Genomic DNA, 13,111 nt, shown 5'->3' with positions numbered 1-13,111 from the left:
GAAGAGATCTACAAAACAAGGCAGATGCAGAATTCCTATTCTCTCTCCCCTTTCTCTGTGTCTATTACTTGGCATACTTGCTCCTGGTTAGAAGTCACCTGACCAGGAGCATACCAAGAGATGGCATACTTGGGGATGCACATAAGTGTGTTAATGGGCTTATTAAATAATGTCACTCCCAGTGGAGTCTTATCCATTACAATAAAAATATCCCAGAGAGATTAAAATTAAAGCTTTCTCTTTCCCTATAAAGCTAAAGATATTTAGTGGCCACCACACCCAGGCTCTCTACTGGTTTTCTTTATTTTGATGTAAATGAGATCAACATCCACACCCTATTCTATCACAAACCAGAGTTTTAGAACGCCTTTTAAAGATTTTGGTTTTTATAAATAACAGTTTAAAAAAGCACACAGTAATTTCCTCGATGGTATTTATTGCTATAAACAGCCTCTCCAGTTGTTTATTATTAAATATACCTATTGCGAAACTTTGAGTTATGCAGATATTTATAATTGCCACTATTGCCTGCTTTTATAGTTTTGAAGATTGTTCGGTTTTTGTTTTCTCTTAATGCTTTGCTTCCACCAGTGAGAGAGATATTTTTAAACCATGTGGAAGTTGAAATCTAATATGAAATGTTGACCTAACAGGATGCCGGCCTTCTTGAGGCTTTCCTGCTGGGATTACTGGTCAGTGATTTCGGAATGCCATGCACTGTTACAGGAATTCCTTAGGCCCCACAACAAGCACCCAAGTACCAGGACAATGTGATTCATTGTCTGTGGTAAAAACGGTCACAGTTGTTTTTTAGTCAATAAGAGACAGATTTTAGGTGGCAATTAGAAACTAAATGCCACAGCTTGGAAGAGCTGCATCCTTGTTCTAGTCAACCCGAGATACTTGTCACTTCTCCATCATGTAGTCTCCTTAAGGAGCAGCAAGTGGGGTAGAGAGTAAAGAATATGAATAAAAGAACACAATATGGTGCCTTTCTTTCTTATAATTATTTTCAGGATTTTTAAATAAATGAACTTAATGAGGTACAACAGATTTTAATAGTTTCTTTCCATTTGAATATTCCTTTTAATGATTAGTGAATAATCTTAAATAATTTACTTATCTGACCTGCTGCTTTTAATTTCTAATTGTGAAATTGTAGAATCATTGACTTACTGATGAAAAAAAATTACTTTTTTAAAGAGTAATGAAACTTAAATATACCAGCATTCCTTGACATACAGAAAGTCTGGTCTCTACTTGGTGATACACAAGATAATTAACCTGAATTCTTGAAATTTGCCATTTGCAATTCACTATATTTTTTTCTTAAAATAACAAGAAGTCATATTTTGGCTGTGTGTATGAGCAACATTCCTTTTCCCTGGGCATCTATATATATAAAAGCGTAAAATTCAAAGTGTCCCCTCAGGAGTTCAACCAGGATACCAGAAGTTTGATCACTCACTATGATATTTGCTGACCACCAGGGGGTGGCACAGAATGAAAGAAGGCCCCGGCTCGCAGCCGGAGGGCCCTGATATACCCTGATCTCTGGCCAGGCTTATGAATTTCATGCACCAGGCCTCTAGTTTGGCATAATTGTTCAGGGGAGTAAGTATGCCTTCTCTCACTTAATTTCTTTCTTGACTTTCTTGTTTCTTGCTTAGGAACTCATATTTTTCATGACATAATTTTATGAATGATGGTCAGGGCCTTGTTTCATTTCACTGACAGCTATTTTCCAGATATTTTCCTAACTTACATAGGAAGAAGTTCCTATAGGTCCTAAACATTACATAGGAAGAAGTTCCTATAGGATGTAAGCAGTGTGCTGACACAAAAAGCAACTTAACTTAATATTAGGTGTCTCATTTTAAACCACTGGGGGAGGGGATCATAGATGTAATTAAGCCTGTTTTGTTCTGATAATTAACTTTGTGGGACATTTGGTGAGATTGGGCCTCATGCGATTGTCCTTGCTTTTCTCCACTTGTGTTGGAAAGAAAGAAATAAGCATGAAAGCTCACTTGCAGATGACCTTAGTGGTAGGACCAGTAGTGTGGTAAAGATTCCAGAGACAGTTGTCCTAGTAGATGTTCCCGCTTGGAGATGGGAGAGATGTGGAGTTTGTAGTGAAAGGCAGCAGCATGCCCAAGAGATCCATCCCTGAGGGAGAGCTAAGAGCCTTACCTACGTTCTAGGTCTCTGCCTTGTAAAGAAGCAACTACAATCTCTGTGGACCACACTGTCCTCATCTGTATAACCTCTTAGTCATTTCATTTTAAGAATATATGAAATTAAAATTTTAAATTGTGTTCTGTGAGCTAGTCAAAGAATCCAACTGCTAAGTATCTGTGGGGGAAATGCAGAGTTCCTACTAAACCTTCACAAGGCTGCTATTAGAATCCAGACAGGTATGGAGGCAGTTGGGGGTAGTTTATGAATTGGGAAATTCTCAAATTCAAGAGTGAACATCTCTTTTCTGTGTTGATTAATTGCAGACCCCAGAGGGTATAAATGAGGAACAAAGGATTCAGGAGCTGGCTGCAATGGAAGAGACCCGGATAACAATTCTGAACAACCTCGAGGAACTTGAACAAAAAATCAAAGATATAAATGACCAGATGAATGAATCTTCCAGAGAGGTATAAGCCATGAGTTCATTTTTTACCATCTCCCCGCTTTTCTTTCTTTTGTTTTTAGCTTTAAAATATTGTTGCCCATTAGGCCACAGCCATTGGAAACAGAATACAGAGAAGTTAACATGAGCAAACATTAGTTCAGTGGGTACCAGGATACAAATGCATTTTTTTTGTTTTACATTTATCTTTTCTTTTTTTAGTAAAGAGAGGTAAACATATTCAGCCATTTTTCATGTACTTTATGTATAACTGAATTTATCTTAATTAGTACAGCAGGTTCTCAAATAACTTATTTTGTTCAACTTTGTTACATTCTAACATTAATGAGATACTGTAGGAACTTAACTCTTGTTTATATCAAGAATTATAAAAAGTCTATGGTAAAATTCAGTTTCATTATATTATTCATCATTTCACCACAAGTACAAGAACCTCTCGATGTTAAGTGAGGACTTACTGTACATGCTTTCTAACCTGATACAAGACTTGTGACTCAAGGTGCCATGAATTTAGGTGTTCAAGTTCAAACCCAATACACATTTTCTGTGCGTGCTTACTGTGAGGTGGATATCATGTTGATCCTATAGCAGGGATTTACATATGAATCGAACGTGGACTTAGCTTCCTAGAGGTTTGCAAACCAAGGGGGAGATAGACACAGACAGACTGTGATTCTGGTTATAGTTATAGAATTATAACTATAACTATAACTGAAGAGATGGAAAATTTTATATTACCTCCATGGAGTGAGAAAGAGCACATAATTCTGCCTAGGCAGGATCTGCATGTCTGCACTCACAGACGATGCAGGCAGCCCCGTGAGTGGAAGGGGACTGCTCACCTGTCAGCCTGCGCACACACCCTGGGAGCCCCTTCTGCTGGCATTGCTAAGGAATGCAGTGCGTGCTTGCTGGCTGACTGCAATTGTTGCTTCCCATGCTCTAGGGACAAACAAAGGAAGGCATGGTTGCTCCCAAGATGGTTCCTGGTGAAGCCCAAAACTAAGCAGAAGGGCAAAATATCCTGAGAACTAAGCAGAAAAGGGGTCATCGTAGAAAAATTAAATAACTATTTTTCTTATATTCTAGGGAGATAGGATATATGTCAGAAGGACTCCTAACCCTCTCGTGGGCTCTCTGAAGTAGTTTCTAGGCCCCACAGTCGGGCTGACACAGTAGAATTGGTAGCTGTTAAAGATGAACCTCTAAAATGAGCAGCTGAGAATTTCCCTGAAGGTGAAACACCTCTGGGCTTTGTTTTGTGTCCGCAGCTGGATATGGAATGTGCTCTTTTGGAAGGGGAGCAGAAATCTGAAACAACTGAGCTGATGAAAGAGAAGGAGATTTTGGATCACATAAACCGGAAGATAGCAGAACTGGAAAAGAACATTGTCGGTGAAAAGACCAAGGTAAAAGAAAATGCTGTTTGGATGCAATTTTCATGGGGAAAATGGTGGTCCCATTTGGTTGAATCTAAATGTATGAATTGCCGCAGTTTTCCGCTAGTCCTTCTGCTCTTCTAATTCCACTGTGTTTTTTAAGGAATTCTTTTAATATACTGACCTTCTTTACCATGGGTGCCCTATAGTAATGACTTATGCATATTCAAATATGATTCCTCATTTCTTTTCATTTTTCTGTTTATTAAAAAGATGAATGGGAGCCATTCATCTCCCCTGCCTTGCCTTGCCGTGGTCTTCAGTGTAAGCGCACTGCTCTTGAAAGACACATCGCAGTTTTCAGAAGATCCTCACACCCAGGGCATCCTGCCTGTGAAGCACAGTTGACACTTATCTTGGAAAAGGTCCTGCTTATACTTTTGAGGCGACGACCTAGAAAGTTTCCTTACATCTACTAGGGAAAGTATGAAAAGTTATTGTAGTTTTTCGAATCCAGGGTGGTAGTTGTGTTTTCTCTCTGTTTTATTTTTCTCTGGGAAATATTTTATTTACTCTCCTCTCGCATTCTGAGTTAGTTGCAGCTGCACTAAGCCTAAATTGAACATTTTAAAATTCTAGTTTGAGAAATAAAAAGCAAAATGAGCTTTAACATATTCTCTCTTGCTCTCCATGTTCTCCACTAAGTTGAGAAAAAGAAAAAAAAATGTTCAGTTTGAGTAAGTTCTACTGGTAATATGGGGAAAGGATTTTCTGCTGAACATGGCTTCCTTTTTAATAGGTTCTTCTTTGTTCGAGACCTATAAATAAGGGCGTTTGATCTTGGTGCCAGAAAATAAGCTCAAAAAGATATTGTCAGAAATTGAAGTCAGATTAAAAGCTACACATCAATATCTTGGTTTCCTGCTTGTCAAGATTAAACTGCACAGCTTTTTCGTATTAAATTTTATGTGTGTCTTGTCTAGCCCCAGACTTTGAGATAATAAAGAGCCCATTTGGGTAACAGGTATATTTTTCTTTCAAAGCTCAAAACCAATTCAAAGGGTTGATTGTCTGGTTGTGCAGTTTGAGAGGATGATGCTTTTCAAAGATTCTGCACTGAGATAGCAAGAAACTTTTGTTGGAGGCATCAGATGTCTGTGTTTTTGGGACTTACTAGTATTTTATCATTTATGTCATTTTGGAAAACTTATGGGGCATAGGAATAGGCATCATGTTCCCAGTGAACCTTTCTGCCTTCCCATCCATGTGGTTATTTATCTCTGTATAGCCCTTGCATGAAATGGCCTACAAGTCCTATTTGTCTCTGTCATTCGCATCAGATTCTACCCAAAAGAGAAGTAAGTTAAATCAGTGCTGAGTCTCACATCCACTGAAAGTTTTTTTTTTTTTTTTTTGTTTTTTTTTTATGTTCTGCAGACCTAAGGTAATGTGGAACTCCAGGAACATGAGCAGGAGCAAGCAAGGGGGTCACCTCCCTCCTTCCTATTATTGTTTTGGTGGCTTACGGAGGCTATGCATACAAGTGGGAGCCTGAAGTATAGGATCAGCTCATGCAGCTGTTAAGGGATTAGTTGGTCTTAGAAGGTGGGATTACTGTCTGTCATCACATGGTGTGAAAAAATGGCAGAAACTAGCTTTGGGTGAGGGATTGCAGAGGAGGTTGAGGGAAGTGAAAATCGATTGAGCTAGATGATGCTACCACATATTCTTGACAACCAAACTCCAATGGAGACCCTGCCTTGCTTGGTGGTATTACTTTGTTTCTCAAGCAAACTTATTCCACCATTTTATGGTATGGCGATTTTATACCTTTGCTTTGTTCAAACCTTTGGTCCCCTTTCCTCCCTCTGGCTTTGAGAGGATCTAATTCCCCACTGCACTGAGAAATGAGAAGCATCCCCTCTCTCACGGCTGAGGTCTTCCTTTCAAAGACCAGAGGCTTTGTATGTGCCATGGGCCTCATGCCATTCACCTCAGCATTTGCAGTCCTGTATCCCTCTTCACCCTCTTCTTTCTCTTTACCGGACCTTTACTGTTAGCATGCCAGCATTAGCATTTTAGAAACTTATTACTTACCACTAAACATTCTACTAGCTAATACCTCATTTCACTTCTTTTCATCATAGGCAGACTTTCCGTTTTCTAGTACTCTGTGTGTCTTCTTCCCACTTAACCATTCTTCTCATTCCAGTTGGCTGATGCTCCCACTGCTCCATCAGATTTGCTCCTGTTAAAATTATGGAAGATCTAGGTGCTGCCCAGCTCACTAGGGGCTTTTCAGTCCTCTTATGATTAGACTCCTGAGAAGCATTCAAGGCAGGGGACAACTTTTTCTTGGCAAATCCCTTCTCTCCCACCCCTTTGTCTCCCTTTCCATGCTCTTCTGCTTTTCATTTTTATCTCTTACTCATCTTTCTGGCTATTTCATCTCAGTTTCCTTTGCTTGCTCCTCTGATTCTATCTAACCAGGTACTAAGAGTATTTGTCTCTGATCTGTACCTTTTTTTGTATCCTCACATTCTTTTATAGCCATGGCTTCCACTAACCTGTATGTGCTTGTTACTGTCTCATGTTTGTCTTTAGTCTACCATCCTTTTCTGAACTTCTGGCTCATATCCCATGGCCCACCTGATATCTACACTCAGATACCCTGTAGGTGAACTCTTGATCTTATCCTTCCTCTTGCCTTCCACATCTTCTCCCTTTCCAATCCTATTCTTGCTCCGGTTTTCCCAGTCCAGGAAATGGCATCTCTGTCCACCCTGATGTTCATACAAAAACCTGGGAGTAGATCTTGACACTTCTTCTCCACACTCCCACATCGTTGATTATGAACACATCTCTCCATTACTTACTTCAACTTCTCTGCATCTCAGCTAATAGTATTCTCTTCTGAATCTTCAAAATATCTTCCTTGGTCCCATTCCCATTTGCTTTCCTTCAGCCCATTCTTTTCACAGCATCCAGAGGGACTTTTTAAAAAATATATAAAAGTAGCTTATATCGCTCAGGTTTATGTTCCACTGCATTTTATGTGAATCTGAATTCCTTACTTGTCATGTGCCTTTCTGTCACCACCTCCCCTTCTTCACACTACTCTCCCGATGATCTTCTTCCTATTTGTTTAAAGATCTATTCCCCAACCCACCCCCACAGAAGGTCCCTTGTGGATCAGTTTGCCCTGCCTGCAATTCCCTTCCTCATAGTCTGTGTCTGTTTGTTACATCTTTCAGGGTTTAGGTTCAGTGTTAGTATTTCCAAAAAGCCTTTAAAGACCTTTCCAGTTCAGATTATGTTCCCCGTGTTGTTCTTTTAGTCCTTTTATGAATCACACATGATCATTTACATTCGTTCTGGGCTTGTTAGATATTTACGTTCCTCTCTGGCCTGTGAAATAGAGGAAGGCAGTGTTTGAGACTGTTCACTGAGCTTGTAGTGAGTGCCAGCATACCACCCAGTATTCTCTGAGAATTGTTCATGGATCTCCTGCTCAGGACAAGTCCAGGCTGGGCCTTTCCAGAAGCTCTGAGCCAAACACCTGCCCAAGAGCAAAGCAGCCAAGTGTCGGGACAGCTGGGACGGGCGGCCCAACTGCACATGCCAAAGGGCTTGTAATCACACTGCCAGTCCAGCCGGAGTGTAAGACAGAAGGAGGAAGTGGCCTTTGCTTTTTTGAATTCTCATTTCCTTTTCCACACACCTGTTGCTGCTATCAGATATAAACTGTGGAATGAGTAAACCAAAACCTGAAAACATATCCCTGTTGGGCGAGCTCAGTTTCAGATGTTGATTGCACATCCTGTAGGCCTGGCTCTAGGAAGAAGGTTTAGTAACACTTCAGAGTTCAAATCCCGCTGTGAAATTATTGACTTTGTTTCCTTAGGTCTCAAGACCAGTCTTTAGTGTCATTTCTTTTAACTGATTTGGGAACTGTCAGTTAATTTTTTACATTTAGTATTAATAAATATAGGTTATTACTTATTAAATGTTGCCATATAAAATATAAACATAATTATACATATGACATAAAATATAGGCGATGTATTCAGTTATGTACTTATGGAACATCTGCTCAGCGGCTTTCACTGCCCTTCTGGGTACCACTGTCAAGAGCACCAGCAAGCTTGTTTCCATGTCACTCTGGGCTAATGCCACCTGCCTGTCGTGTTCTCGGACAGGGGTCCCATCACAGACAGAATCTCTATGAGTCAGATAAACCCTGAACAGATACAAGTATCCGACTCAAACATCAACTCAGAGGAGATGCTTCTTTGATAAAGCAGTAAGCGAAGAGGCCATCATGTATTTTGGGGGGTGGGTGAAAGGAGAGAGGATTGTTCATCTCTGCTCTAGTAAACTGCTTTAGTTCATTGGGCTTGGTGACAGAGAGTGGGGAGGCCACCAGATCCAGGGAGCTCAGTTTGGCCAAAGGCCTCATGGGGAGCCAGCTTCCCTTCCTTCCACTGCTTTCAGGCAAGGCAAAGTCCCATTTTGGGCATCTGCTGAGAAGGTACAGGCGTATGTGTGTGTTTATATAGATTTTTCTTATGTGTTTTCTTAATGATCCTCACTCAGGTAGATTATGATACTCTGTATCTATCCTGACCTGCACATTTTATAGCCGGATAATCTTAAAGTTGTGAATCGAAGCTTAAATCACTCTATGCCATACAACATGCTGCTGAATGAAATATTTTTTTAAAAATATATTTTATTGATTTTTTTACAGAGAGGAAAAGAGAGGGATAGAGAGTTAGAAACATTGAAGAGAGAGAATCATCAATCAGCTGCCTCTTGCACACTTCCTACTGGGAATGTGCCCGCAACCCAGGTACATGCCCTTGACCGGTATCGAACCCCGGACCTTTTAGTCCAAAGGCTGATGCTCTATCCACTGAGCCAAACCGGTTTCAGCTGAATGAAATCTTAATGGACTGATTTTTCTAAAATAAGCTTATGTCACTGTATTTCAGGTGGTTAAATTTTATTGCCCATTATTATCTTGCCAAAGTACCTGTGACTTCCTCCCCATCCTTCCTGCAGAGCCAGGGGAGACCCTGAGCCAGGCCTGAATTCCTCAGCCAAGTGTTAATGCCACTTGAGTAAAGAGTGTTGCCAAGTCATAGTCCATCTCCAGAGGGACCCAGCGCTTCCCATGCTTCTTTCTTACATTTCAAAGTTAGCTCCCTGGTTAGAGGAAGTGGATATACATCACAGGATTTGAGGATTAAATCAACAGGATTCCAGATTAGAGTATTTTTTTTTTCTGTTGGTTGTTTGATTGCATAGTGTTTTAGTGTTCCAAGATTTTTTACACTAAATATCCATTAATTTTGTCATTAAAATATCAAAGCCAAAGGGGAAAAAATCCTAAAAAGAAATAATAGGAAAATGCCTCAGAGACAGACAGAGAATGGGTTCTCGAAAATCACCATTTGTTGACGTAGGTTTTGTATCATTCCTCTGCAATTCGAAATTTAAAAAGTTTTATTGGGGGGAAAAGCTTATAGTTTAGTAAGGTTAGCACCAAAATTTAGTTGGTTGCAAAACCTGACTTTGACTAATACTCACTTGGTGTAAATGTTCTTAAGTAGCTGTAGAAATGGTAACATGTTTGAGTAAAGTTATCTTCCCAACCTCATTGGAAATGCCATATATTGCTATATGGACTGTGTAACCTCTCTAAAATTAAGAATATTCTGAAGTCTGGAACACTTGTGGCCTTAAGAATTTCAGATAAGTGGTTTTGCCTAATCCATGAACCAAGAAGGATGCCTGCCCGCTAGACAACCCCACAGTGTTTAGAAAATGTTAAGGAAAGGGATTCTATGGTGTACAGAGAGGATTTTGGATGGACCATACTTAAAAATGACGGCTTAGGGACTATGAATTTTAACCCATCATTGTACCCATTCAAAATCTGACCCAATGTTTCATGAAGCATGTTCCTATTACCTAGTGTGTGCTGGATTCTATGCTGGACAGTTTGGAAGTTACAAAGATGGATCTTTATTTTCAAGAAAACCTTATCAAACTAATGAGATTTTTGGATTTGCCCTCCTCCAGTTAAATTTGCATTTCTAATACACAGAAACTATTTTTTTTTTCCTTTGGCCGGAATAACCATCTTTTAGTAATTCGCCGAAATGACTAACTCAAAGGGATAGAAGAGAGGTACCCACTATGTGTTTCCTGGGCCTTTTAGAAAATGTGGAGTTGTTCTTTTGGCCACATACATGCAGCTCTACAAAAAAGATGATGTAGGCATCAAGGGAAGTACAGTGTTCACAAATGTTCCCGTGGCAAAATTGGAAGAGTCTACAGTGTCACCCAGCATGTGGTGGACATTGTTGTGAACAAACAAGTTAAGGGAAAGATCTGGCCAACAGAATGAATGTACGCACTGAGCGTATTAAATACTCTAGCTGAGATAGCTCCCTGGAACGTGTGAAGGAAAATGATCAGATGAGGAAGGGAGCCACAGAGAAAGGGACCTGGGTTCAGCTGAAGCGCCAGAGAGGCACGCTGTGTGAGAACCAATGGAAAGGAGCCTGAGCTCCGGGAGCCCATTCCCTATGAGTTCATGACATGACAATATGAAAAGAAAGGACTTTTTTGGTATAATTATGTCTCATGCATTATTTGGGACTCACATTAAAAGCTAATTTATTGTTTACCTGAAATAAAATTTCACTGAGTGTCCTCTGCTTTCACTAACAGCTATACAAGGTAATAAAGTAAGAATCTTTTCAGAATAATCTTGAGCCATCTCCCTAACAAGTATTGCACACTTAGATATGCTAAAATGATTTTTTTTCATTGGTATTCAGGAATTGTGGTATTGAAATTCAGATAGAACCAACAAGTCAACTTTCAGTTCAAGAATTCAACTTAAAAGAGAGAAAACTTATGTTACTGTCTTCTAAGCACAGATCTAGCAACATAAGTGGTCCCGTGACAACCCTTGGTCTATTACATTCATTGAAGATTATTGGCAATTCTTTTGTGCAAATTCAGATTATTTAAGATAACTTTATAACCACTCCTGACCATCTGTCTATTAGAAGAGAATCATTTTGCACCTGAATTTGAAATGCATCATTTACCTCTGAATGCATATTGGATATTGAAATCTCTCACAATTCAATTTTCCTTTGGTTTACTTGAAGCATTTAATATGAATGTAAAAATATGGGACAAAAACAACTGGGATGGTACTTGTAAGAGAAGCCTTTTACATTCTGAAGCAAAGGTGCTAAGACCAAATATTTGAAAACAATTTCTGGTGTACCCTGTGGTAGAATCTGGTGTCGTCGTTAGGAAAATCAAAATATAGTTCATTGCTTTTGCCTTTCACATCAGCCTGGGTGGCTACATCAGTAATTTAGCCTGGCTGCATGTTAGAAAAGTTGGAGAGATTTTTGTTATTATTGTTTTGTTTGTGTTTATTCTCACCCGAAGACATGCTTAGAGAGAGGATGGGAGAGTGAAACATCGATGTGAGAGAGGGACACTGATCTGTTGCCTTCCTTACGTGCCCAACCAGGCATCAAATCCACAGTCTAAGTGTATGCCCTGACTGGACGTGCACAGGACGCCACTCAACCAACTGGGTTGACGAGATTTTTTAAAGGCTCATTCCTTAGCCTTTTTGACTAAGTGGAGTCCTGGAAATAACATATTGAAAAGCTCACAGAAGGTATTCTAAGGTGCAGTCTGGGCTAAGAACCACAGAGCTGAATAGCCTGTACTTCATGAGAAGTGATCAAGTTCCCTCTCTTTTCTTCCCCTAGCCCATTATAAATACTTATTGAGTGAGTGAATGAACAACTCACTATGGAAACAAATATAAGCCTGGTGTATGTACTGATTTCTACTTTCATTTGCCCGCAAATGATTTACTTTTGGCTGTATATACACCTCAGGAACATCAGTCTTCAACACACAAAACAGGCACCATCTGGCAATGAATTTGTGACGAGGACAAGTCAGTGTGAGAACAGTGCTGATGGAAGCAGCCGTGTCTCCAGGGAATCTCGATCTGTTCTTGGTTTTGTAAATGTCCCCTGTACACCTGGGTTTTCCTGGTGTGTCCAAATTCCTTGAAATCTTATTTTTTCAACAAAGTTAAATTCATTAAAATATTAAAATTTTAATTCATGTATTTCCTGAAAATCAATTTTATGAATCTCTAAAAAACTCTTTATACTCTTTCCCAATTTTATGTTTGAAAAATATCACTGTGCTATGGTCATTGGAATAGGAGAGTTTTAAATCTGGGGCAAGAGAATGACACCCTGTTTTAATATTTTACATGTAAAAAACAAGAATCGCTGTAAAAATCAATTATAAAGCAATAATTGTAGAAAGCAATTAGAACGCTGTCTAATTTGTCCATCTGTTTCACCTTCGCTGTGTTAGGTGATACTTTCAGCTCTAATTAACTACTTGCTTGGAGCTAATTTTCCTCTTAAAACTTCCTGGGCAGCAAATAGGAGAGAGCAATATTAATTTCTTTCTGACTCAGAGTTGGTCTACTTCTGGCTCTGGCAGGAGTGATGTCACCTCTGTGATTTATGGCCCGGTACACCTGCCACTAGTCCTTCTTTCATCCTTCTCCTTTACTTCCTTTGCCCTAGCTTTGGCCCCACTGAGACCTAGGTAGCGGTCACAGCCTTACTGGTAAAACTCAGAGAAGCTGCAGAAGGTTCTGATGGTGCCTGCTTGCATAATTCTTCTAACTGCCCCCTTGTATGGGATTGCAAAACGTTTTGAGCACCTCAGGAAGAAGGCACTATGTAAACATGAGGTATTTTTTATTAGCTGTTCATTTGTGATCTATTGGTAACAATTTTTTTTAATGAGGGCTTCAGAGCAATTGCTTATTTCTTTGGATTGAGACCTGTGTTTTAGGCCAGCACCTTTTCATATTATCAAATATTGTATTCGTGATTTTTATCAAATATAACTTTAAATTTGTGGGCTTTGAACTTATGGTATTTAATTGGAATAAATGGTTTGCTTATTTGCTTAACTTCCTGTTTGGAACTAGATTTACTGCAAAATT

The 13,111-nt window shown here is 39.5% G+C and overlaps 1 protein-coding gene across 23 annotated transcripts in view; it reads left to right on the top strand.

Annotated features, from left to right (window-relative positions):
* PHLDB2 (pleckstrin homology like domain family B member 2) overlaps positions 1 to 13,111 on the top strand; it is a 218,295-nt gene that overhangs the window by 158,628 nt on the left and 46,556 nt on the right. For all 23 annotated transcript variants that reach the window (XM_084873986.1, XM_084873998.1, XM_084873995.1 and 20 more), the window contains 2 exons: positions 2,505 to 2,648; positions 3,916 to 4,053. In XM_084873986.1, the coding sequence (XP_084730112.1) occupies positions 2,505 to 2,648; positions 3,916 to 4,053 (282 nt within the window). The remainder of the gene's footprint in view (positions 1 to 2,504; positions 2,649 to 3,915; positions 4,054 to 13,111) is intronic.

Source organism: Pipistrellus hanaki, assembly GCF_964339955.1.
Source record: "Pipistrellus hanaki genome assembly, chromosome: 2".
NCBI lineage: Eukaryota > Metazoa > Chordata > Mammalia > Chiroptera > Vespertilionidae > Pipistrellus > Pipistrellus hanaki.
Note: the sequence above shows the minus strand (reverse complement) of the source record. Positions and strands in the feature narration are given on the sequence as shown.